The sequence below is a fragment of the Colius striatus genome, chromosome 18 (genome assembly GCF_028858725.1).
Source record: "Colius striatus isolate bColStr4 chromosome 18, bColStr4.1.hap1, whole genome shotgun sequence".
Lineage (NCBI taxonomy): Eukaryota > Metazoa > Chordata > Aves > Coliiformes > Coliidae > Colius > Colius striatus.
This window is the reverse complement of record NC_084776.1, coordinates 11,113,362-11,140,611: the sequence shown is the minus strand read 5'-3', so window position 1 is coordinate 11,140,611 and position 27,250 is coordinate 11,113,362. Positions and strand designations below refer to the sequence as shown.

The 27,250-nt window shown below is 43.8% G+C and overlaps 1 protein-coding gene across 1 annotated transcript in view; it reads left to right on the top strand.

The window, feature by feature from the left end:
• LOC104561974 (protoheme IX farnesyltransferase, mitochondrial) overlaps nucleotides 1-27,250 on the top strand; it is a 116,323-nt gene that overhangs the window by 7,824 nt on the left and 81,249 nt on the right. Inside the window, exon 4 of the mRNA XM_062011009.1 lies at nucleotides 7,853-7,977. Coding sequence (XP_061866993.1) covers nucleotides 7,853-7,977 — 125 coding nt within the window. The remainder of the gene's footprint in view (nucleotides 1-7,852; nucleotides 7,978-27,250) is intronic.

Genomic DNA, 27,250 nt, shown 5'->3' with positions numbered 1-27,250 from the left:
TGTGGAGGCTCCTTCTCTGGAGACATTCCAACCCAGCTGGATGAGTTCCTGTGTGCCCTGCTCTAGGTGGTGCTGCTCTGGCAGGGGGGTTGCACAGGATGAGCTTTCCAGGTTCCTTCCAGCCCTTGAGACTCTGTGATTCTTTCCTGCAATGTTCCATATATTTGAAGCCCAAGAGACAGGTATAAAGACTGAGCTTTCAACTAATCATGGTTTAAAGCAGATATTATTAATTACAACGAGGAAGAGGAATGTGAAAGTGAGTGATGTGATCACAGACCAAAGCAAGAGCAAAACCAAGGAATTGTAGAAGTGAGTAAGCCCTTAAGATTCTGTGATTCTGGTGTGTTTGCAACGAGGGGATTTATTTGAGCTTCATTAGGCTTCTTTTGAAATGCAGAAAGCAATATTGACAGGGAGGCAAGTACCATTTGTATCTGAAATCAGGGCCTTGCTTGAAACCTGTGGAAGGCAGAGGTTACAGAATTTCATTCCTTTGTGGACTGTTCCTTTGTATGAGTGTGTGTTTCGAGATGTGCTGTTCTTGATTGAAGGAAACTTTGTACTGGTTGAGAAGGTATCAAGAGATAGAAAAAACTTCAACCTCTTTCCTTGTTGTGACCTTTACTTGGTGGAGATGATCTGGAGTGGGGAGATTTCATTGTAAGTAGAATGTGTAAAAATTAAGTTGGATGAAGAGGAGTTTGTAGGAAGGGAGTTCTGTTGTTGGCCTTTATTGGTCATAGGGGAGTAAAGCAGAGGAGAAGGAAAAATACTGGGTGTAGTGTGTGGGGCCAGGAAACAGAATTAGAATTAGCTTTTTTCCAACTTGTGTAATCAATTGGACACATTCTGTCTCTGTGAGGAGTATGGTGCAGTACTTCTTTGATTTTGGGTTCTTTTTAAAGAAAAATAAATTCTCTGAGGTCAGTTTCTAAGTTACAAACACCACACAACTCAGCTCCTCTCACCCATAAAGTTCTGATAGATCTCATATCCTGTGGGATTTTTTTGGCAGCCTCTTTATTTATACTTTCTAGTGCATGAAATAACAAAAACCCAAACTTTGCATTATGCTAAAATGGGACTTCCTTATGCCCTTTTCTTTTCCCCCTGCTGAAGTAAAGAGAATGTTTGTTTGTATTCTGAACTGTAATTCACCTTTGAAAGGAAATGAGTTTAGCTATTACCATACCCTCCTGCTTCGTGTAAACTGCAGCTCTTGGGATTCTGCCATTAGAAGCTCTGCTTTACCAACAGGAAAAGGTTTTTGTTTGTATGCTTTTGCCATAGAAAACAATTAGGGAACTTTTAATTACTTGTCCTATAATCTACCTTCTTGGGCTCAGTTTCTATCTATTCCCTCTGTGGCGTTCTCTGTTGGCTGCTGTCTGATCAGCTGTATCTTACCATCCAGGCACTTGGAAGGCTCATGATTAAGTTTGCAGAATTTCAAATGTCAGTCAGAATTTCAGGTTGTCTCATCTTCTTAAATTTCACTTCACATCAAAGACACAAAGACACCAGCAAATCAGCCTTTGGTTTGTAGTGTCCAGGGAAGTGTGGTGAAGGCACAAGCTGAACGTGATGACTGTTCTTGTTATGTATTTCTCTATGGTTTGTAAATAGTTTGGTGTTGTTTCTGCTGTAGTAAAGGATGTCTTGCAGAGTGGTCTTTGGTGAAGTTGACTAGATAGATGAATCATGGAATCACAGAATGGGAGGGCTGGAAGGGACCTTTAGAGATCATCCAGCCCAACCCCCCTGCAGAAGCAGCTCCCACCTAGATCAGGTCACACAGGAACGTGTCCAGGTGGGTCTTGAAGCCCTCCAAGGAAGGAGCCTCCACACCCTCCCTGGGCAGCCTGGGCCAGGGCTCCCTCACTCAAACACTGAAATAGGGTTTTTTATGTTTAAATTGAACTTTTTATGTTCCAGCTTCATCCCATCACCCCTTGTCCTGTTGTTAGATACAATAGAAAGAAGTGCTGCCCCAGCCTCCTGACACCCACCTTTGAGCTGTTTGTAACTATTAATGAGCTCCCCCCCTCAGTCTCCTCTTCTCCAGCCTGAACAGCCCCAGGTCCCGCAGCCTTTCCTCAGAAGGAAGATGCTCCAGTCCCCTGATCATCTTGGTGTCCCTGCACTGGCCTCTCCAGAGAGCTTCCTTCTGTAGCTCCTGTCTGAGAAGTGGATGTATTGCCATGGCTCTGATGGAAACTTAACTGCTAATTTCTAAACAGCTGTAGAATTTTAAATGTGATTGGTGATCCTGTTGAGGAAGGGGCTGGATCTTAAGCTTACCTCTCTCTCCTGTACCTAGAAGAGTTGAATCCTGACTCTAGGCTCCTGTAACACAGATCTACTTCAGAAAGCCCGTATGTTTTGAACATTTATCTGCCTCTCCTTTATTCTGTGTTTTAATACACCACACTTACCATTCTTATTTGTCTTCACAAACATCTTAATTTATGTCTAAAGATTCTTTTTCATTCACAGTTGTGTATTAACTGGTGGTTGTTTATCCAGGAATCACGTGCAAAGTCAAAGTCTCTCCTCTGAAGTCTGTCTGTCCTTTTATTGCATCTCATTGCAAAGCACTTTTACCTTCCAACTCATCTTTTAGAGTTTTGGTGGTAGCCTTTTCAAAGTGCATTTTAGTGGTAAATCCATTGAACATACGCTTTTCTGTGCTGGTTGCTGCAGAGATGTTTCAGATCTCAGAATTTATTGGATGTATTGCTGATGTATGGATCTGTGTCTGTGTGTTAGCCATTCTCTAGCACAAAAGTGTTGAACTGACAATGAGAAGCCTGAGACATTTGCTGCTGACTTATGTTGTGATCATGAACATCCTGCTTTATCTGTCTGCCATGGATTTGTAAAGCAGAGGTGATGGAGATCCAGCTTTGCATAATGAGTGTTACCAGACTGCTACAGAATGGGGCAACAGTGACCAAATGAGATATTTGTGTTGTGTTCAGAGGCTGGTAACAGCCACTCTAGTAAAAAAATCCATTTGCTTTAGTGGGGTTCTGGTCTATTTCCATGACATTCTGGAATAATGGCATTTATGATGTCGTTTAGTCTTTGACATAGCCAGAAACTCTGTCACAGAATCACAGAATCCCAAGGGCTGGAAGGGACCTGCAAAGCTCATCCAGTGCAACCCCCTGCCAGAGCAGCACCACCTAGAGCAGGGCACACAGGAACTCATCCAGCTGGGTTGGAATGTCTCCAGAGAAGGAGCCTCCACAGCCCATCTGGGCAGCCCCTGCCAGTGCTCCCTAACCTCAACAGAGGTGAGCTATTATTACAGTTTATTGTTTGCAAAGCATTTTGGAATTGTTTGATGGTGAGGAGAGATTGTCTGCCCTGTTCCTAACCTTGCATTTGAATTTTGTATGATATGTTAGAATAGTAGAATGGTAGGGGTTGAAAGGGACCTTTAGAGCTCATCCAGTCCAACCCCCCTGCAGAAGCAGGGTCACCTAGATCAGGTCACACAGGGACGTGTCCAGGTGGGTCTTGAAGCTCTCCAAGGAAGGAGCCTCCACAACCCCTCTGGGCAGCCTGTGCCAGGGCTCCCTCACCTGAACAGGGAAATAGGTTTTTCTTATGTTTAAGTGGAAGTTTTTGTGTTCCAGCTTCGTTCCATCACCCCTTGTCCTGCTACTATCTACTATAGAAAAGAGGGATGTCCCAACCTCCTGACACCCACCCTTTAGATATTTATAAATGTTAGTAAGATCTCCCCTCAGTCTCCTCTTCTCCAGACTAAACAGCCCCAGTTCCTGCAGCCTTTCCTCGTATGAGAGATGTTCTATACCCCTGATCATCTTGATGTCCCTGCTCTGGCCTCTCTCCAGCAGTTCCCTGTCCCTCTGGAGCTGGGGAGCCCAGAACTGGACACAGGACTCCAGATGAGGCCTCACCAGGGCAGAGTAGAGGGGAAGCAGAACCTCCCTTGACCTGCTGCCCACACTCTCCTTGATGCCCCCAGGCTGCCATTGGCTTCTTGCCCACGAGGGCACATTGCTGGCTCATATTTAGTTTCTTATTAATCAGCACTCCCAGGTCTGTCTCTGAGAGCTGCACTTCAGCAGTTGGACCCCCAGCCTGTCCTGGTGCATGGGGTTGTTCCTTCCCAGATGCAGGACTCTGCCCTTGCCCTTGTTGAACCTCAGAATTTTCCTCTCTGCCCAACTCTCCAGCTGATTGAGATCCCACTGAATGGCAACTCAGCCCCTAGGGAATCAGCCAGTGCTCCCAGTTTGGTGCCAGCAGGGAACTTGCTGAGGGTCCCTCTGTCCCCTCACCCAGGTCATTGATGAAGATGTTGAACAAGACTGGCCCCAGAACCCATCCCTGTGGAACTCCCGTGACCACAGGCCTCCAACTCGACTCTGTGCCTCTGATCACCCCCCTCTGGGCTCTGTCATTCAGGCAGAGCTGAATGTTACAAAGACTTATTTCCAATTATTATCCCAAATTTAAGTGAGTTTCAGGAGCTTGGCCTTCTGTAGTGTGCAGGTTATTGTCTGCAGTGTAGATCTGCCTACACCCAAATACATCAGAGCTTACAAAGGAAGCATGGGTCAGTTGTACAGCATTAATTCTGATGCTACACTTAGCTATCCAGATGCTGAAGTGAGAAGACTCTGGATGGGAAATTCAGTTGGCTTCTGGAAAGCTGGTTTCCTTTAAGGAATATATAAACATCTGTAGTGAAACAGTGACATTATTTCTTAAACTAAAGTGGAAATGCATTTCCTTTTGTCCTTCCACATGTTCTGATATGTCATCAGTACCCGAGCAGAAAGGAAATCTGAAGCTGAATTTGGTTTGCTTTGGCTTCTATGCTTCTATTTTGGCTTGGCTGCTTCTTAATGGAAGATAAACAAAGTGTGGCATAGTGATTCGCATGCTATAAATACAGTTCCAGGGGCTGTAAAGGCAGATCCCATCACAAGGGAGATGAAGAGGAGTGTAAAGTCACAGCAGACTTTTTGAATGTGTTTCTATGCTAGAAACCTTAACATTAACTCTTTTGTCACTGATCCATTAGCATTTTCTTTGCCATTTACATTGAAATGAGAGACAAATGTCCCCTGTTAATGTTTGGTAGAGCTAAAGATGTTTGAAAGACTGAAAATTAGGTCTAGACTGAGATCATAAGTTAAAGTCCTGGCTTATTTTTGAAGACTATATATAATGCCAACTCTCATCAACAAATCTTGAAAGAATCAATTCCATCTATTATGCAAGAAGGTGAAGTTAATTTGGCCCCTAAAGCACTAAACTAACAGGGATTAAAAACAAACAAAGTCAATGACCACATTCCCTTGATGTGATCTCAATTAAACACACTTTTCTTCCACGGGTAAAGCAGAAGAAAAAGTTACTGCTGCCACAGAAAAAGAAAATAAACTTCCCAATCCAAAGGGAACATTTTCTCCTTCACCCTGAACGTGCTGTGTTGGAATCACCAGGCAGTGAGACCAGCAGGCAGTGCCTCGTGTTCGCTGCCCACCAGCTGAGAATCCCTTTTTCAGTGGCATGAGAGGGTGTACTACAACCTTTTTTAATGAGATCCTGATAAGTCACGCTGAAATGGCTGGCTGAAATGAATCTGGGGAAATCAATGGAGACTTTAATTAGTGCTGTAGCTGTATAGTATTAGAATTTCTCTGAGGTCAGTGTAATGATAATGTTACACTGACTGTTTGCCAATCTGCTCCACCTTTCTTCTTCAGTAGATGAGTCGGTGTTTTCCCATAATAAATGGGTACAAAGTGCTCCCTGAGATAAGTTTTAATTAAATTCTTGTCTAGAAGTGAATGTGTGATTTATTATGCAAAAGAATGAACGTAGAAACACCAGTGCTGCTGTTTTGCTGTCAACTTTTCAGTGTGTTTTTTAACTCTAACACTTTTAAACCAGAACATTTCATGTTTCCTTGTGTGCTCTGCTACGAAGGACCCCAGAGTTTTGAATCCAAGGTGTTGTATCTATGTGGTAAATGGTCTTTCACAAATGACCAGTACCTGTGTGTCCATTGGTCTGTCTGTCAGAATCTGGAGCAATTTCCCAGCCTCTCAGGGAAATAAGTCCCCATTGTAGGTAAACTGTGTTTAAGCAGCAGCTCTGAGGGCTGCAGTGGGAGCCGGGTGCTGTTGGGGAATCCAAGCCAGGGGAGGTGATGGTGTCAGGCAGAGCGCCCAGCACAGCACAGCCCCTGTGACAGCTGGGCACGATGGCCCATGAGCCATGATAAGCCTCAGTAAGTGATGTTTGTAATGATAATATGTACATTATATAGATTTTTACATATACTTATATTGGATCTGCATTACTTACATATTCAGATGCATGTGCACTTTTGTGTTCCAGCTTCTTTCCATCACAGCTTGTCCTGTTGTATCTGGTGACAGGACAAGGGGTAATGGACAGGAAGACAAAAGGTTGGATTTAAACATAAGGGAAAACTATTTCTCTGTTGAGATGAGGGAGCCCTGGCCCAGGCTGCCCAGGGAGGGTGTGGAGGCTCCTTCTCTGGAGGTTTCCAAACCCTCCTGGACATGTTCCTGTGTGCCCTGATCTAGGTGGGAGCTGCTTTGGCAGGGAAGCTGGACTGGGTGATCTCTAAAGGTCCCTTCCAACCCCACCATTCTGTGATTCTGTGATTATTATAATAATGTGCAGGCACAGTTCTTCAAATCAGCACTTGCATGTACATCCTTGCTGGCAGGTCTCTGCTGTGACGTTTAGTTTTTCATCTCAAGTAACACTGCTTAGGAGATAATCCAGGTATTTTCAGTCAGCAAAGGTTATTTATTTGTCATTTAGCCTCAGACAAACAGAAGACTTTATAGGAATCAGAAAAACAAGATCTTTTTGATGCTTTGATGCAAGGTCTGGAACACTCAATTACATGCACAATGTGACCTAAATACTTTCTGTTTAATAACTATTAAGTTCAGATTGTAAGGTTCAAGGCCATGAGCAAAATATTCAGTGAGTGTGCTGACTTTTACAGTGTAAGAAATTTTTCATGTCATACTATCTCTTGCCAAAAGTGAGTTTCATAAGACCTGTTATTTGGGTAATTACAGTATTAGCATTGAAACTTGTGTAACTTTCGTTTCAGGAATGTGATTTGCAGGACTGTACTGAAGTTGTAAGTTTGGATGACAAAGCTGAAATAGATTTTTATTAATCCATTCGAATGTTGAGGCATTTAAGAGTTGCTAGGTCAATGTGATGATGTGACTGTACCCTCTGCCTAAAGTGGGCAGGTCAGATGGGAACAGCGTTGAGCAGACACTTGTATGGGGAAGTTACTGGCTTCACCAGCTGGAGCCTACATGCTGTGAGTCTCTTTTTGACTCTGCACTGCTTAAAGGTCTTGGTAAGATGTGATATAACACGTGTCTTCTAGTTTGGGATTTTTCTTACTGTTTCTCTTGCACGTTAGGCTTTGCAGTGGCACGAGAAGTCCTGGAACAAACGTGTGTCCTGTACATCTTACAAGAGACAGTTTGATCCTGTAGCAAATCCATGAAATGGGGAATATGGAGGCATAAGTTTTATTTTCCCCTCTTCTGCCAGTATGCTGATGCTTCTGGGTTTCCCATTTCCTCTCTGACAGTTCTCCTCTTTGATTTCTGTATGTAGAGTAATTAGTATTAATTGTACATAGTTCCCGGAGCTTCGTTGGTCCATAAAAGCAGCAAAAAGTTAAATCTGCACAGGGGTTCTCCCAAGGTTTAAAAACATTCGCTCTAGTGGTATATACAAAGGAGCCTGTTTCTTGCTGATGCTTTGAACTTTGCTCTCCCTTGTGTTGCAGCTCTGGTTGTAAGCACTGCCTCTGCAGGCTTTGCCATGGCCCCTGTCCCTTTTGACCCGGCCTGTTTCCTGCTTGCCTCCCTCGGAACCGGACTGGCATCCTGTGCTGCCAACTCCATCAATCAGGTCAGTCCATCTCTTCAGTTGTGCCACAAAATGGTGTGTTCCTGGCTTATGAAATGCTGCCAAGGACGTCCATGGATGGCTGGAAGTGCTGTGCCTTCAGCTGCAGTGCGAGCTCTGAGCCACTAAAACTGGCACCACAAAAGGAATATATGTCTGGGAATTAAAGTGCAGTTGCTAGGCACAGTGTGTTTATTCAGAATGGAGCTGATGAGGTTTTAAGCCTCCCAATAATAATGTTTATCTTGATAATACCAAGCTTGGGGCACTGCAAATGACATAGGAAGAACTGTGCAACTGGAGTATAAGAATAGCCATTGGGACTTCAGCCTCACAGGCCTGGTTCCTTGGCTGTGGTGTTGTACGACCGTGTCAGATCTGTCTAAGAATGGCTCAGAGCAGTTCTCTAAATGTCTGTAGTGGGACTTTGGTGGGGTTTGTGTGCTTCAGGCTGGAATCAGGGTATCTCCTGTACATCTCTGTTGTGTGGAGATGTTCCAGGTGCCTGAACTTGAGCTTCCTTGCATGTGTAAATGTGCCTGTGGAACTTGATGCTTATCTCCCGGCTTCCTACAGCCCAGCTGTGAAGTAAAGTTGTTAAGCTCCTCCTGAGTCTTAAAGGAGATCTTAACTAGTGGACAGGTAACACCACTTGTGTTGTGGAACAGAGTTACAAAGCACAGTAGCCATGATCACTTTCAGTTGTAAATACGGCCCAGAGAGAGAAGTGATGGCAGCAGGGCTGCCTTTGATACTGGTGGTATCAAGGTATGGTTCCAGCCATCACCTGGGATAGGGGAGAGGCCGACTCCTGGGACTCCCCTGATGGAATGGGACACAGAGGCTCCCTGTGACCTACATCCTGGAATCACCTTCATGGAAGTGGGCTCTTTGATGGTTACACCAATGTGCTTTTTGAGACTGTAGCCGTGAGCAGGGATCTTGCTCAGGCTGAAGTCACTGAGGTTTTACTCTTTGCTTTCACTGGGCTTAAACTTGAGATGGGCAGCTAACTTCATGTCTGTTTTCCCTGCATGATACTCAGTTGCTTCTAAATATTTACATAGCCTATCTAGCTTAAAACCACTTATGTAGCTTTGAAAGTCACACTGTTTCCCAAGGTACATGTTTGGGCATCATGAATGTGTTTTTCACACAAAGTCTGAGTGGAAACGTTGGCACGGCTAAGGTGGAGCTCTCCTGGTTTTGGTGCAGTTTGAGAGCTGTGCTTTAGTACTCCCTTTTTTCCTTTACTACAGCTTTCTTAAATCATTTTGTGACATCAACCCTTTGAAATATTTGTCATATTTACTTTCATCCTGGATGTGGATACAACTGCACTAAGAGAAGAATCAATTATTTCTTGCTCCGAGATTCCTGTGTGACATCCCTTGAGGCTTTGATAGCCCTTCCTAGAGGTGACAACCAAGCACAAATAACCAGTTTTCTTTGTCTTTACCTTTCATATATTGATCAGTGGTGTATTTTGGCTAAAAAGAAGCCACTTTTTCAACTGTTGGAAGTCACTTTTAAAAACCCTGAGGTATGTGGGAGTAGCAGGAATTGTGTGCTGTAAGTTTGACACTTTTGAGGCTGCTGGGATGGGAAAGGAAAGTTAGGAGTGCAGTAACATTGTGCTTGGCTTCGTTATTCACTTTACTCACTGCTGCCTCACCGCAGGAACAGCTGTTAACATGCCCTTAAATAAAGAGGGTTACTCCAGCCTCAGAAGATGTAAAACTGTCTTTTACAGTCTCAGCTGAGTGCTCAAAGCTTGTTCACTGGCTGGTGTTGAGCCACTTGCCTCTGTACACAGAGCTTCAAGGCATCTGCTCTTCTGGAGGAAAGTGAAGAAGCAGAGCTGGTAACCAAGTTAAAGGACAGAGCTGTGGTTTGTGACCTGGCTTGTCAAGGGATCCTTTCAGTCAGTGAGTGTCCCTTTCCTGGATGGGACTGTGTCTGAGTTGGCTGGGAATTCAATTCTCGCTGAATACCGTGAGCTTGGGTATCTGGCTCGACCTTTGGGAAGGAGCACATTTGACTTGGAACTTCCTTTATTGCTACTTTGCTCTGTGCATTGCTCCCCATACGCATCTTCTTCTCTGGCAGCTCATGACTCATGTTTCCCTTGTCGCTCCTTGCGGTCCCTGAAGGGCCTTTTGCTGCGATAACCGTCTTTCCGCTTCCCATCTCGCAGTAAATCTGGACGTCTTTAAGGGCCACTCTCCCTTCCCACTCCTCATCTCCCTGATAAATCTGTGTTCACGATTTACAGCCCTCAAATATGTCGTGGGAAGGTAAAGTGTCGATTGTGTAAGATTCTTCCCTGTGATTTAGGACAGGATGTGAGGAGCCTGGTCCAGTGAAAGTAGAGCTGAGATTCCACAGTGTTGGTGGAAGTACCGATACAAACTTTTAACTGTTCAAATTCTGTGGTTTGGGGGTTTTTATCCTTCTCTTAACCACTTCATTTTTGCAGTCTGGTAGGAGCTGAGGCCGTAGAATTAAGCTGAATTAACGATTTAAGTTGAATGAATGGCTGAGGGGGGGAGCTAGAACTATACCAAGTAGTGCAGAGACCAAGAAGTCCCAGTTCATTTCCTTATGAAGTTGATCTAAAATCTTTAAATTATCCCTTCCTCCCTTGATCTAAATCATTCCTTCCCCTCTCTCAGATGACTGTATGTCATACTTTAAACTCTTTTCTTTCCCCCCCTAACCACAAGAGCCAGAAAGTCACAAACTTTTGCTCCAGTGGAAGTTCTTGCCCCACTGTCACTGTCCTTAACAGGAACACAGTAACTGAAAAATGATGTGAGTTGGCAACATTGTGTTTTTCCATTGCTTAGAGAAATACAAGCTGGATATTTAGGTGTGTGTTCACAAGTTTCACCACTCACAAACTGCTGCATTCTAAGCTGCAAGTAGAAATGATGTATTTTTATGACAGTTGTGTGAAAGTGGATAACTGCTTTTAGGAAGCTGATGACTTCTGTTTTGCAAAGTGACAATGAAAAAGTCGTGTTTGAAAAGATCCTGGAAGATACAGACAAAAAGCACTTGAGCGTGGGCTTGTGTTAGGGGAAAACATGGTGCCTGTACCACAGCAAGGTCATTCTAGAAACATTTGTGTAGAAAAAGTCAGGAAAAGTGTCTTGGAATTATGTCTGTTAGGCAGAAGTTTGAGAGTAATAGAATCTCTCAGGCTGGTGGCAAAACATGACAGATTCTGGAGATCCAGATAAATATCAGAAGGTCTTTGTGTTTTCCTGTGGAGGGTGTTGGGTCTGGCGGCTGTGAAAGGAGTCAACTCCTGCTGGAAGGTGCCAAAGAAAAGGTGTTTTATTTCTCTTGTCCTCTACCAGCAGTTCTGCCTCTGCCTCACTCCTTCCTATCGCAGCCCTTCAGGGCTGTACTTGGCACCTCATCTCGCATTTCAGTGGCACGCAGAGCCAGTGCTCCCTGCTGCTCCTCCACTCACGCCACACCACCTTATATCCTTCAGCCCTTCAGTCTTGTACTACAACATGTCACCACTTTTCATTCCCACCTGCTAAAACAGCTCTCCTCTTTTTTGTGTGTGTGTGTCTTTTTCTAACGCAGCAGTGAAGTAACTTGAAATTCTTTGGGACAGGTGTTCTTTATTGCTGCTCTTTCCTTTCAGAATGATCAATATTTTACAGTGGTTTTTAATTAAAAGGAAATACAAATCACTGAATGCATTTACCAAGGAATAGACTGAGACATGTTTTTACTGTGACATTCTTACACTAGCCAGAAAAATCTCATTGCAGGAGATCAGTGTTATGACTGCAGTTATGGTAAGGGAATGGAAATGCTTTCTGGGGTTTCATCTTGTAAGCACTGTGTGTTAATCTTGACTAAAACAACTAATTATTCCTAGAGTATCACTTTTATACTGTCCACTTTCCCAACTCAATGTTGTATGTTCAATGATGGAGCATCTTCGTTCTGAGGAAAGGCTGTGGGACCTGGGGCTGTTCAGTCTGGAGGAGACTGAGAGGGAATCTCATTAATATTTACAGGTTTATAAATGATGAGTGTCAGGGGGCTGGAGCAGCACCTTTTTCTGTTGTATCCAGTGACAGGACAAGGGTTGATGAGATGAAGCTGGAACACAAAAAGTTCCATTGAAACATAAGGGAAAACTGTTTCAGTGTTTGAGTGAGGGAGCCCTGGCCCAGGCTGCCCAGGGAGGCTGTGGAGGCTCCTGCTCGGGAGGTTTCCAAACCCCCCTGGACACGTTCCTGTGTGACCTGATCTAGGTGGGAGCTGCTTCTGCAGGAGGGTTGTATTGGATGATCTCTAAAGGTCCCTTCCAACCCCACCATTGTGTGATTCTGTGATATTGATGTGCATACACAAGAAGGTATTTTACCTCTGTGTGGTTCCTTACAAGTGATACAAAAGAATAACCAAAACACAGGTTTACTGATCAGTGAAGACCAATTTTGTAACTTATTTTCCCCATACTCTGCTCATGCTGTCATAGAAACAGAGTGGGAGAAAATGATGTTAAGTTAGTTGATAATATTTTGCTTTTTCATAGTTCTGATTTGTGATGGATTTTTGAAAGCTGACTCAAATTTCAAGGAGTAGAAACTGACATTTATATTATGGACAAAACATGTCATTTTTGAGACTTCTGAGATACTGGCCTGTGATTTATGGAGAAGGAGATAAAACATGAAGGGATGTTTACAACACAATACATGGCGTTAAAATGTTTAAGGAATCACATATGTCAAGTACATTCTTTTGTAATTGCAGCGTGGTTAAAAAGTGGGAGAGAGCTACAAAGATGAAAGCAGGATGTTTAAAATGGTTTGAGTTCAGTAACTGAGAGATCAAATGATGTGGTTGGATTTGACTGATGGTACCTTGAAAAGGAAGCAGACTGGACTGAACGTCTTAGCTGAAGTTGGAGAGCTGGAAATAAGTAATAGAGTAAGGATGTTAAATAGAATGGGAGAACCAAGGGAAGAGCAGTTAATGTCCCTGTCCCTTCAGGGTCTGATCTGATGGCTGCGTTTTGCTTTTAAAGTCATCCCCTCTTGACAGCCGATGCAGGGTTCCTTTTCCTTTGTGCAGGGGTTCTTCTTCTTTGTTGCATGAAACGGGAGTGACCAGACACCAATATGATGTGCATCAGCTCCAATTTAGTGTCACATCATCATCACTTATGTACCTTTTTCAAATGCTGTAACGTGCTACAATTCATGGCAAGTAGTTAATACAAAGCATCACACGCTGTGCATAAGGCCTCAAAGTTTCATTTTTGTAACAACTTAAGCACCAACCTCATTGTGTAAAAACACCATCCTTGTGCTTAAAACATCAGCCTTATTGTGTCTAAAACATCACCCCATCTGTTCGGCCTTCAGTTAGTTTTCTCTCACACTATAGTTATGCTTACCTTACATTGAGTTAACTTTATACTATTGTTAGTGACATATGTTACAATTTATTAGTCAAGTACAATCAATCATACAATGCTAAATTGAATGCTGTATTCAGTCTTCTAACAATGCTTAGTTTAATGTCCTGTCCTATCTTCTTGCTTTGACTTTGTTTCTATTACAATCTGCAGTTTTGGTTTTCCCCTTGCTCATGCTTGCTATCACACAGGCATTCCTTTCTGTCCTTTTTTGCTGTAGAAGGCAATTCAAAGACAAACTGCAGACTTTCTTCGTTTCTGACTGACTCCATAACATTCATTACAGCCCAGGCCCCAACAAGCCGTGATCCCTTAGAAGTGTGGTGAGTGGGAAGGGTGGATTTGGCGTTAATGGAGTGAGATTGAGGACAAGTGGAGTTGCCAGCCCATGGACCCTGTGTGTGATCTTTTGTATTAAGACAAACAGGGGTGGTTGTTTGGATACTGCAGTGAGAGGCACCAGGCTAATTAAAATCAAAATAGAGCAGCCTCTCCTCCAGTTCTTAATCCACTTTCTCTCTCCACACTGACAGAAGGACAGCTGTACTCTTTACCTTTTCTGATATTTTGCTGCTCTGTAATGACTTGATTGACCAGGACTCACAGAATAGCTTAAAAAGGCTAAAGGAGCAATAAGCCTGCTTAGATAAGCAAATGCTGACCCATCTTCCACAGAAAGGTCAGCTGGAGCTTACAAATACGGTAACATTTTGAGACCTTTATCAAGCCTCTGGTGCCTGTAGGTGAAGCTGTGGTTTGCTGTACTGATGGTCTCAAGTCACTGTCTTTACATTGTTTTTGCAAATATGGGTCAGTCAGCCGTGTTGGGCTCCGGGGAGTAAACTGGGCAAACTGGTCCCGTTAGAGAAGCGGCTCAAACCATAACGGCCAAGCAGCTGCGTGCTCACCTGGAGTCAGGCTCACCTGGTTGTGCTCCTGCCCTCAGTCCTAACAAGTTGATGGGGTTTTTTTGTGTATTTGTAGCTTTCTGAACCACCTGATGTGTGAGGTCATGGAATGGGCTGAAAGTTTGACGTTGGAGGAGTTTGTGAGTTGTGGAGTAAGCGTTACGGAAGAACACGTGGCGCTGAGTGTCAGGAGCCCAGCACCTTATTCCTCTCTCTAGACATTTTGGATGTAACTGTTTTAGCTTGCTAGGCCAGTAAAAGTTGTAATCCATTTTTCAAGGAGAGAAGAAGCCCATGAGGAGTTGGTTATGGTGCACACCTGCAGCACTGGGGCAGGAGGCAGCTGGGAGATGTGCCATCAGTGGCGCTTATCAGGTCCATGTTTACACTCAGGATTGTCAGGCAGTAACAACCATCATTTGATGTTGAACTGGGGCTGTTCAGTCTGGAGAAGAGGAGATTGAGGGGAGATCTTATTAACATTTATAAATATCTAAAGGGTGGGTGTCATGAGGCTGGGACATCCCTTTTTTCTATAGTAGCCAGCAACAGGACAAGGGGTGATGGGATGAAGCTGGAACACAAAAAGTTTCACTTAAACATAAGAAAAACCTATTTCCCTGTTCAATGAGGGAGCCCTGGCACAGGCTGCCCAGAGGGGTTGTGGAGGCTCCTTCCTTGGAGGTCTTCAAGACTCACCTGGACATGTTCCTATGTGACCTGATCTAGGTGACCCTGCTTCTGCAGGGGGGTTGGACTGGATGAGCTCTAAATGTCCCTTCCAACCCCTACATTTCTATGTTTCTATGATGTGGATGAGACACAGTGTCTCAAAAGAGTTTTTTACTTATTTCCCCTGTTGCCCCCTACCCCACAAAACAGCTTTTGGGGGTGAGAATGAACTGGGGAGGTCTGTATGGGGTAGGGTCACCAGCCTCATGAGCACAGAGTTTCTTAGCTTCTACTTTCTTTTGCTTCTGTGAGTTTTATCAATATTCTGGTGTTGGCTGGATCAAGGCCTTGCAGCACTACTTGTTTCTCAGTTTCCTCATCTGGGAGATGTTTAATGCAGGGGTTTTGATTATAGTCCAACATGAACCATTTTACTTCTACTAGACCCCAAACAAACTGTTTTCAGTGGCTGTGAAAAATAATGGAAAGTGATGTGGCATTTGTGGTTGTTGGCCTTCCAGAGAGTGCTGTTGTGGTTTCTGGGCAAATCTATAGAGAAATCTGACATAAGGATGGAAGCAATAGAGAAAAAAGAAACCAAGGGTTAAACTACTGTGCAGAAGATGGTGGTTAGTGATAGATGCTTGGGTTATTGAAGAACTGGAAAAGAGAATGAGCAGGAGTCAGGCAGTCTCTCAGACTCCTTTATTTCCCAGTGAAGAAATTCAACACAAAAGAGAGAACAGCAAACGTTCTTTTTATATTTCCCCAAACTAAGTGTTTTTATGGTGCTATCTAATCATGCCTGAAGTTTTCCTACCAAAGAAATGTGTTTTATTGAATGTCTGAAGGTGTGTGACGAGAACTTCTCATTCTGATGCTATTGTTACTGATCCACTCTCATCCAGACCCGAGTTGGAGGACATGACCTCTGTCAGATCATGCAGCCCATCTCCACCTGATGCAGGAGGTTTTTCCCAAGTAATCTCCTCAGAATTCTGTCTCATTCAGTTTTTCAAAGCTCTGAAAATGGGGTTTTTGGCTTCTTTCCTCAGCAGGTCACTACACTGCCGTGTGTGACTTCACTTGTTTTACATGCCAGCAAGATTTGATCCGTACAGTGTATTTGAAAGACCAGATAGTTGGATGATTGGAGTGATTTAGAAAGAGCCTAAAATGACTTTCCAGGCTTTGGGTTTCCAGGCTGACATTTCATGCCTAGCTAATAGCACCAGCAGGCACGTGGCCTTTGTCAGCTGGAAGGGGGGAGCGAGGGGCAATCGGCTGCACTCAGGGTTGCTCCTTTGAGATTAACACCTGATGCATCTCGTGTCTCTCTCTGAAGTCCCTTTGTTTTGGCGGAGCAGATTGCCTGCAGCAGGCGGCCTCGCCTTTCATCTGCCCCCCAAAGTGATCAAAAGGGTGTCAGGAGTGGTTATTAAAACCTGGTGTTTAACTCTGGGGTGCAGGGCCGTAGGTGTTGGAGGCAGCCCGTGATGTAATTTACAGTATATAATAAATATAAGAGAAGTGCAACACTGGAAGTCTATCTCGTGCTCTAAAGTGTGCTGATATATGCTGCTTTGATATTTTAACTGCTAGGCAACCTTCATTAGTGGTCACTGAAGATCATAACTTACGGCTCCCTCAGATGATTCATAATAGCAATGGTTAGATCAAGTTGGTGTGGAGGAATCCTTGGTATCGGGTAGGAATGGCTCAGCTCGTGGAGATGTATTTCATGTGCCCTGAAAATGATGAGCACTAATGAGAACCAACCTCAGGAGGACTGATAAATTTGAAATGCAGAGATTATCTTTGCAAAGCATAAATTATTTGACCTACAACTGAAACTTGATAAAGGATCTTTGGCAAAATATTATCAATTAATGCATGCTGTTGTTGGAAGAAATCCCCTTTCCTCACAGATACAGTGTGTGAGGGTGCTACACGAGGAGTCTGTGAAATAAAGTGGAGGACTTCCCATAGCCCCAGAAGGAGGGGCATTTATACCCCCATCACTGAAGTGTGATGTTCAACAAAGACAGTGAAAATAAACCAAACAGCATCCTTCTTTAACTGCGTTGCCCCCCTCTGAGGCGTTTGTTGTTAGCATAAAGCTTCAGGTTTTACAGGAGTTCAAAATGTTTTGGTTTGATTCTTTTCTATTAGGTTACATTTCATATGGATTAAAATTCATCAAAAAACCCCACACAGAGTGGATTAAAAGTGACATTTAACGTTGTGGCCCTTCTCCGTGGCCCATCACGCTTCCTGATTTAGCAGAGAACGTTTTTCTGTAGACACACAAAGTGTCTCATTGTTTGCTGTTTCGTTAACAGCAGTCAGTGTAGGTATTGGAGAGAAAGTGTGTACCCCAGGTTGCATATCCTGAATGCACACCAGAAAGGGGACAGGGTGGTAAGGGGGATTTGGGGAAGAAGATGTGGCTCCAGGGACCACAGGCTCCTCCTCACTGCCTGCATAGTGCCAGGAAACAGCCTGGGCCTGGCGTTTCTTTCTCACCAGCTGCAACTGTCCTTTCATCTGCATGGGCTTTGGTGACAGATATGGTCTGAGAGTGAATACAGAGAAAATTCCTGGTTTTGTTCTGAAATATGAGTCTGACAGGAACTTTGGGGTGGTAGCTGCAGAAACCTCTAACTTTGCACATGCACGGTGCCTCGCGACGAAGCGCTTTGATGCGACAGGAAGGTTTTTGTCTCATTAGCACTGCACCAAAAGGTTCTCTGGAAATACTGGGGGCAAGTGAGGTAGGGGGAAAGGAAAAAATAATTTACCAAATGATTAATTGACAGGAATGTTTCAGTGGTGTGGGGTTCCCTTTAGATCCAATGCCAGATTTCCCCTGGAAACCCTGATCCCTGGCAGAACAAAGGAATTTCAAAGGGCTGAAATGATGGAATGTGGAGAGAGCACTAGACAAAAGGGAAAACCTAGTACTTAATAAGATTTATCTGGCCTTTTGATCCATAGAGGTATTACCTTTCTAAGCTTAGAAAAGAAAAAGTGAAATAACTAGTCAATGTTATTTTGGTTGGTCTTTAAATACGTGGTTTGACATTTTCCAAATAACTGAGAATTTCTTCAGCAATGCAGCCTTCAAGTTCCAGCCTTATTAGCTAATTAGCAAAATGTGGGGTTTTTTTTCTTTTAGTAATTTAAAAGATGCTCTATTCATCCTGGTTGTTGTGTGGGGTTAAGGCAGAAGGCAGTTTCACAGAGGGCAATCCCGTGCCGTGTGCGACAAGCCCTGAGCGTGCTCTGAATTGTGACTGACTCACAAGGGTTAAGGAAAATGATTTTCTAGTTCCCTGAAGCAGCCTACCAATACCATTTCTTTAGGGAATAGTTCATTGAAACACAAACCCAGAGCATTCTAACAACCCCTTTCCTTTTGAATGATTCTAGGATTCTCTCTTCAGGTTTCCACTGTTCAGAAACACTGAGTAAATGCCAGGAGTTCACGTTCTGCTCCGTCATCACAACGTTGGGTAGGAATTGAGTGCAGTAAAACAGAGTAAAAGTCCTCTTACTTTAATTTTGCTTGAATGTCATTGCTGTTAATGCAAAGTTTTGCTCTGCTTTGTCTTTGTTACACGCTCCAGTTATCAACAGCCCTGGCCGTAGCCAGCAGAGCGCTGATGGGGCTTTGCAGCTGCATTGACAAAGGCAAGTGGGGCTGGAGCAAATGCTGAGAACATTCTTGTTTGTATGGGCTGCAAGATGGTAACTTACCTTTTGAGCTTCTCACTTCTTTTTTTTCCAAAGCTGCAAGATTTGACAGTAATGCCTAGTGTAAAGTTGATTCTGCTGACCTGATCTGCCAGAGCTCAGTAGTGAGTTTTGGGCAGGCAGACAGGGGAATTCTCTATCTCTGTTGTAACAGAGTTGAGAGGAGAAAGAGGAGATTCCTCTAGGTTACACAGAAAGGGATGAGGAGGGTCTTGGCACCTTTTCCTAGGAAAGAGTGACAGAGCAATTGGTATGGATGTCCCTCAGTGAAAATGGGAAGGATCTTTCTTATGCAGTTGTTAAAGCTGCTGTGGCTATGAGGCTGAATAGAAGCACTAATTTATTAACACCGTAACTTGTGTTTTTGAAGGACTTTTCATGTAGGGAAGCTCAAGGTAACTCCATTTCAAGTTTCTATAAGGGTCTGATGTAAACATGTATGGCATATTTGGGTGAATGTCTCTGTAGTCTGTGCAATGACTAGTACTAAAAAGTCTGGTGACAGTGTAGTATGAAGTGATTAATTATTTCAACTCATCTTTCCTTGGTCACCCTGATCCTTTTTTGTTGTCTTTATATGGAATTTAACTGCCCTGGTAGCATGGCACAGTTACCACAGTGCCATAATTTAGAATCACAGAATCCCAAGGGCTGGAAGGGACCTGCAAAGCTCATCCAGTGCAACCCCCCTGCCAGGGCAGCACCACCTAGAGCAGGGCACACAGGGACTCATCCAGCTGGGTTGGAATGTCTCCAGAGAAGGAGCCTCCACAGCCCATCTGGGCAGCCCCTGCCAGTGCTCTCTCACCTCAACAGGGAACAAGTTTGTCCCTGTGTTTCTTTGGAACCTCTTAGTTTGTTAGAAAAGCACTTCTGGTCTTGTCAGGGTAGCAGGTGGCTGAGAGTATGATAAGGTGATGCACCAACAGGTGGGTTTGGCCCCAGTTTGAACACTCCCTGTCACATGTAATAGCTGTCATCTGCCCCCGTGTCAGTGCTGTGGCATTTCAATGTTACCTGTTTGAAAGTATCATAACAGGTCATTGAAGCAGAGTCTGCAGGTCATGGCAGATGTGAGTTGTGCAGGATCCTTCCCTTCCTCCATAGATCTACCTTCTATGGTGGTAGCACAGAGGTTGATTATTTAGTATTACTATTGCAACAGTCCTGAGAGCCCAGTGGTTTCCCAGAGTAAGAAGTTAATGATGTGTGTCCTGCAGAGTTTGCAATCTGAGAAGTTAGAGAGTGTGAAAGTATGTGGCTTTGCCTTTAAAAACTAAAACACTTCTCTGAGCCACATATTTCAGTTTTCAGGCAAGCACAGAGTGAAGATTGAAAAGCAAGTCGATTGGTCTGTAGAAACCAAAGAAGGTAGTTATTGTCATGAGAGATGTAGTCTTGAATGGAAACAAGCTGTATAAAGCATGTTAGAAACTCAAGGACCATCCATCTTCTTTCTGGACATGACTTAAGTGAACCTTGGACGTGCTGGAGGAAGTATTAAGATTTGTCAGAGCTTGTGTTTGTTGGTAAGGCTACTTACCAGCGTCAGCCTGGAGTGAACGGAAAATCAACAGGTCACATCCTAGAAGGAACAAGAAACTCATTGAGAGTTGATTCCCACTGGTGAAAATTCTTACTCATAAAGGCTTCCTAATTTTTCCCTCTATTTCTGCTCTTGGATTGTATTGGATCGGCCAAGAAGCCAATGGCATCCTGCATCAAGAGTGTGGACAGCAGTCTCAAGGGAGGTTCTTCTCTCCCTCTACTCTGCCCTACTGAGGCCTCATATGGAGCCCTGTATCCAGTTCTGGGCTCCTCAGCTGCAGAGGGACAGGGAACTACTGGAGAGAGGCCAGTGCGGGGACACCAAGGTGATCAGGGGACTGGAGCATCTTCCCTATGAGGAAAGACTGTGGGACCTGGGGCTGTTCAGCCTGGAGAAGAGGAGACTGAGGGGGGAGCTCATTAATAGTTACAAATATCTAAATGGTGGGTGTCAGGAGGTTGGGCAGCACTTCTTTCTGTTGTATCTAACAACAGGACAAGGGGTGATGGGATGAAGCTGGAACACAAAAGTTCCATTTAAACACAAGGACAAACTGTTCCGGTGTTTCAGTGAGGGAGCCCTGGCCCAGGCTGCCCAGGGAGGGTGTGGAGGCTCCTTCTTTGGAGCTCTTCAAACCCCACCTGGACACGTTCCCGTGTGACCTGATCTAGGTGGGAGCTGCTTCTGCAGGGGGGTTGGGCTGGATGATCTCTAAAGGTCCCTTCCAACCCCACCATTCTGTGATTCTGTGTTGCCCTGAGCACTAACAAGGGATGTTGTTTGATTTTTGGAACCATGCCTGTGCTGCACACCCAGTCTGCAGTATGTGATCTGCCTGATCTGTGGTAGGATGAGCACACATGACATGTACAATATCAATGGTGCCAACTCTTGGATCATTTGTCAGTTATCCTAGAAAGATCTCTTGTACCTAGAGTTGCTGACTGTTGAATGTTTTATATTGAAATTTGTCGTGCTTTAAGCAGATGGGCACGTGGCACGTTCTTTGGGAAGGTGTAGAATATATTTATACCTATAGTTCCATAATTCCTTGGGTTCTGTTGGGAAACTGCCACCCAAATCACACCAGAAATTCATCAGTATCCCCAGTGGGATGATATCACTGCTGTGGACAGAAAGCCACTGTACATTCTTTTAATTTTTGTTTTATTTGTAGTATCAAATGACCATTTACCACAAAGTGACTTTTTAAGAGGATTCTGAGCATAAGCTGTTTAATGAATGAGTAAACCACTGCTCTGGGCAGTAATCCATTTCTTCTGGGGTTTTTTTATGAGTTCTGTGTGGAAACTGAAGGAGGACATCAGTTTTCAATACCAAAATCATTAGGTGCATCATCCAGATTAAAAAGCACAAGGCATATTGGAAATACCATTAAACCAGGACAAGAAATAAAAGGGGACACGTTGCTGGAAATGTCAGAGTTGTAGCAGCTTAATAATATAAGCTTTGACTTTAAAGCAAACATGTTTGCAAATCTCTGAGGTTTGGTATTCCCAGGTCACTAAAGGCTAACTCTGTCTGGATCTGTATAGATTATGTAAATTTTTGAAGTAAACCAGACTTGTAGCAGATGAAAATCTGTCGCCATAATCCTCCTTTTAAGACTTGTTTCTTATTACAGCCGAGATTTACGTTGATGCTCCTAACAGAGACATCACAATCCGTTTTAACTTCAGAGCATGTCATAAAGGTGCTGGCAGTTCGAAGCAGGCTGAATAGTTCAGCCTTAAACTCATGTTATGAAATGAGATGTATTTAAAAATCACCATCTTTTACAATAGGTGTTAAGATGTGAGATGGCTCATGCTTGTTAAAGGGCAAGAAAGCAAAACGCTGTCTTTGAAGGGCATCTTTTATAAAAGACATTTATCTGCAGTGCTCTCAGCAAGGGAACTGAATTAGGAATAGAGAACTAAGCTGAGTTGAAGCAGAGGACTGTGCTGCCTGTGCTGGTTACACCTCCATTCCTAAAGCCTTCCTGCTGTGGCTTCAGCAGCTCCCTGACTGCGGGAGCGTCCGGGGCAGAGGCAGCCCCTGCTCCATCTGGCCTGTTTCTGCACACTACACTTTTTCTCCCTCCAAGGAAAGTTCCCATTGGTGTGTGGATAAGTAGAAGAGCAGTATCTGGAATGGACAAATGCAGAAATACCACCTGGCAGAGTTTCAGCTGTAGTGAGTAAATGTTGAACTGTGATCTGTGTGTTGGATTCACATTCTTCATCTGTGATTAAACTCTTCAGAGCAAGGACCACTCCTGGTGGAAATCATTCGTGCCTCCCCTGTGAGATGACAGTTGACTTCAACTCCCTCCTGATCTGGGTATTTCTACAGTTTCTTTTGAAGTGGGGCCAAGAGGTGATGCAGAGGCTTATAAGCAGGACAGGTTTTGTAGGGAGAGTTAAAATACGTTGTTAGAAGTGCCCCTAAAGTCAGAGAAAGTGGATAATCTGTACAGCACAAACCTTCCCCGAGTCATCGTGCAGATGCGGTTCCGTCGCTTCCGTGATATCTAGAGACCTGTCATTTTGGACTCTGAGAGCTGGTTTTGTGCCAGGATTGTGTAAAAATAGATCAGTGATATTAATACAATGCCATAATTAGTTTCCAAAGAGCATTAAGTAGGTAAAAGTGAGGCAGAGTGTGGTAAGGTTCTGCAAAAGCTCAACTGGCAGGGAGAAGATGTTTAGGAAACGGTTATTTACTGTCTCTTGAAAACAAAAATGAGAGGTTTTAGCAAAAGACAAGTTAATAATGAATGACAGGAGTCTGTTCTTCATGCAGCATGTCATTACAGTGGGACTCCTTGCTGCAGGAGGCTTGGATGACAAGGAGTTTGGTTGATGCTGCCCGTGTCTTTCACATCTTTTGGCATGTGCTTTATTTTTCAGTTTCGTTTTGGTAAGTAACAAACTGAATGACATTGACACATACAACTGAACATGAGATTTACAAAAACCCCAAACAACAAAACACACAAACCCCAGACTGCTACTGAAGATTAAAGGAGATGCACAGCAAATTGCTTTTCTACCCAAAAATCCACCCTTTGGTTTCACTTGACCCCTCAAAAGCTGCTCTGCTTCTGCTGGTGATACTGCTAACCTTTCTGTGCTTGGAGAGCTGTAACCTTTAAGTCTGGATTTCACTGAAAGTGCTTGGGTGTTTATTTGTCTCTTCTGTTTCAGGTTGTGCAACCTCTGTGGGATTTTTTTGTGGTTAAAAACAAAGGTAGGGAAAGCTGATTTTAAGTATTTGTCCCGAAGAGAGAAATAAAAGAAGCAGCCAAGTGCTTAACTGCTTTGAAATGAAACGTGTTTATCACAAGTGGCTCTTTGCATTGCTAGAGAACATGAAGGAGTGGTGCTTGGGGATGCTCTTGCAAGATCTGCCCCATTCAGTGGGATGTAGAGCAGAACTGTGAGTAGAAATGGTTGGTTACATCTAAAAGTAGGTTTTCTCCCTGTTTTCTAGTTAATTCTGTGTTACTGATGAGGGTCAGATTTAAACTGTGCTTCAGGCAGTCACGGTAGAAGTCTCCCCCTTGCTGCCTTGCCACTTTTTCCAAGAAGATCTGTCCGTGGGGCCCAAAACTGCAGTGTTTCCTTAAGCTGCTCTCTCTACAGGTCAGGGTCTGTTCTGGTGCTGTTGGGTGATATTTATTTCCAGGCATCCTTGTGGCTACCCGAAACTTCCAAAGAAACCTCTCAGATCAGTTACCCTGGGACTCAGTTGCTGTGTGCTTTTGCTGGCTTCAGATTTGCAGCCCCAGTGAGTATGACTTTGCTTCTGTGTCTGCCCGTTGCCATGCCCATCACTGAGGTCTGAGGGTACTTCTGTGGGCGACAGTCGTTGCGTTTCAGAGAGTGGCATTAATGGTGATTATGTAGCATACAGCTCCTCTTTGTGAAATTCAAGTCTTTTTAACATCACCACCTTCAAAGACAATAAAAATTCCAGTCTGCATTTATCTATTCCCATGTGAGGAGTTACTGCAGTGTATATTGTATCATTCCATGTGAAATTCTTCTGCTTAATAGTCTCATTTATACACAGTTGTCTGAGGTCAGTTTTCCATTTTGCAGTTGTCAAACAGCTGTCAAATTAAGAGACCAGATCCTGAAGTTCATTTACATTTTATGCCATTCTCTGGGTGCCTGTTTCATATCTTAATATAACTAATGATTTATCTACATATCTCAGTCTTCTTTCTGCACTTGTTTTTCACAGATACTCACATCCTCTTGCTCTTCAAGAGCAGCCTTTAAAATAAAAGTTCTGTACCTCTTGTTTTTGTTGAGGCTTTTTGCTCCACAGCTGAAGGAAGGCAAGTACTTATCCTCAGTGCAGGCAATGCAAATGAAAAGGGTTTCAGTTCCACCTCATAGTCATGGTGAATTGAATGCTCAGCCCAAAAACAGAATGGCAAAAGAAGTTTTGAAATGCTTTGCTAGAAATCAGAATTAGAATTGCAAGAATTCAGTGGTCAATAGGGCTGGGACAGAGGCCAGACTCAATGATCTTAAAGGTCTCTTCTAGCTGAAACAATTCTATGATTCTAAATTACAGGAGAGAAAAGTCTCAGCCACGTTCATTTGTTTGATGACATTCATTTGGTTAATTCTGGGCCTAGCTGTTATTTCCCCCTTTAACTTCTGATTTCTAGTTTTTCAATAGGAAACTGAAATTAAAAGGGCTTTGTTCCCAAATCACCTATGTAGTAAAACGTGTTTGTTTTCTCATCCTTGGGAACCCCAAAGGCCATCACAGGAGTGAGAGCACAGAGATGGAACCGAGTGCTCTGTGGTTGTGTAGTTGGATGCCGCTTATGTCACCGAGTTCCAAATACAAATCCATGTGCTGAAGACTTAGGGGTCGTTCTCTTACTTTCTTTGCAGTGCCCTAAGGATCAAAGGAATATCTCTCTACATGCCATTGATGTCTTACTACAAAGTACTTAAATAGCCTGAGGTAGCCATTTACTTGATAAAAATTCCTTACAGACAGGTAGGACCCTTGGGTGTTGAGTGTATACTTTTGAGCTGAGCATATTTTCAGGGGAGGAAGGCAGGAGAGATACTGTTACAGGCCTCGGCCCTTCTCTGTGGCGCTGAGCTTTAAAAGGCTCTTTAAAAAGTAGCCTTAAATTATGGTCACTGGGGGAAGTTTGTCTGGGGTAGGCTGTGCCAGAAAATGTGTCTGTGCCATTTCAATGTCATTCACTAACCAGTTCAAGAAGTGTAACTTAATTAACCCTTTCCAGCTTTTAGGGGAGAGCTGTGGTTTACACATGTGTCCTTGTTGCCTCTCGCATTCTGGGAGGAGACAGTTTAAAGGCCGTCGATACTCTTCTTTTGCCAGTTGCTTAAGAGCCAATGGTTTGCTAAGGAAAGGGAAACAATATCCTTGCTATTTGCTGCGTTTCATAGGCATTTCGTAGGCAATTATTAGTCTTCTCAGTTGATGGGATCCGCATTGGGATTGTAATAAAACACAAGTCGATGTGAAATTGGATGCAGACCGGGAGAGCAGATAAAACCGAGTGAAAATTAATGTCAGATGTAAAAGTTATTGGTAAGAACACAGTCATCTTTTTACAATCTTTTTCCAAACTATATTTTTATTTCAGCAGATGTCACTTGGAATCTTCAGAGTAAATCATCTCTTTGATTTTGATTATGATCCTGAATACTGGAAGTAGCTTAATTGTGATGGGTTCTGACTTATTTATGAATACATCTTTACATTTGAGGGCAGGCACACAGATCTCAGGCTGCTGAGCTGTTCAAAAGGCATTGTGATGGTAGGATTCAGAGTGCTCCAGTAGATGCCTGTAAGTCTATTTTTATGGCTTGAGATCTCACTAGCACGAACTGCAGGGTCCACAGAGCATCCCTGATGCTGAGGATCTGCCCTTGTCACAAGTGGGACATGCGAAGCAGTGGGGCTGGTTTGCTCAACGCTCCAGAAAAAGGTGGAAGAGCACAACTTGCCAGTGCTTGTTCAGTGCAGAGCATAAGCAGCACTTCTTTAAGCAACTAAAAAAAGCCTTCCCTGCTTGTTTTAAATCATAAACAAGGTTAATGTTTGTAGTTTCTCATGTAAGAAAGGCCATCCCGGGTCAGGCCAAAGGGCTGTCTGACACAAGGATTCTCTCCTCAGCAGGATTTGTTGATGTCCTTCATGTCTCAGACCCATCAGGGTCATGAGACCTCCTCATTAGTCACTTCCTGGCCCTCATGGCTGGGAGGAAGGTGCCTGACATGGGAGGTCCCAGGAGCTGAGACCTCCTTCTCATCTTCTGTGGAGCGTGACGGGGCAGCAGCCGCCAGTGCCCTGGGGGCTGCAGGGATGGTGGGCACTGCTGGAGAGGGCTCTTGCTTGGTCTTGCACTGTTCATTTTCCTTCTCCTTTTCCATATTCCTCGAGCTCTCCCTGCCAGATTTGATTGGGGTGCACATGGAAAACAGTATTTTGCTTTGGTCAGTGGAAATCATTAACAAAAGTATATGGAAGTAGCTACTTAAGGTTAAGATGAACAGGAGTGTGAAGGCATAATTCTCCAGAAGACCCTCCAGCGAGTTTTGTGTCAGGGACCACTTTGATACAGTGATGGTGTCTTTGCATGAGAGAACACTTTCCTCCATCAGTTTGTCCAATTTCCCTTTTTAGCACTGGGAGAGGCAATGACCACTGTTGGTCTTCCAGCCATTTATGATTTTATAGACACGTCTCATCCTCTCTCACGTGCCCTTATCCAGGCTGAAGCTCCATCTTGCTTCTCGCACATGGAAACTGTTCTGTGCCTGTGATTGCCTCTGTCTTGTCTTTGCTAGGTTTGCAGGCTTCCCTTTGAGAAAGGGGGCCCAAACTGCATCCCTGAAGATACAGACAGGGATACAGAACGGTAGA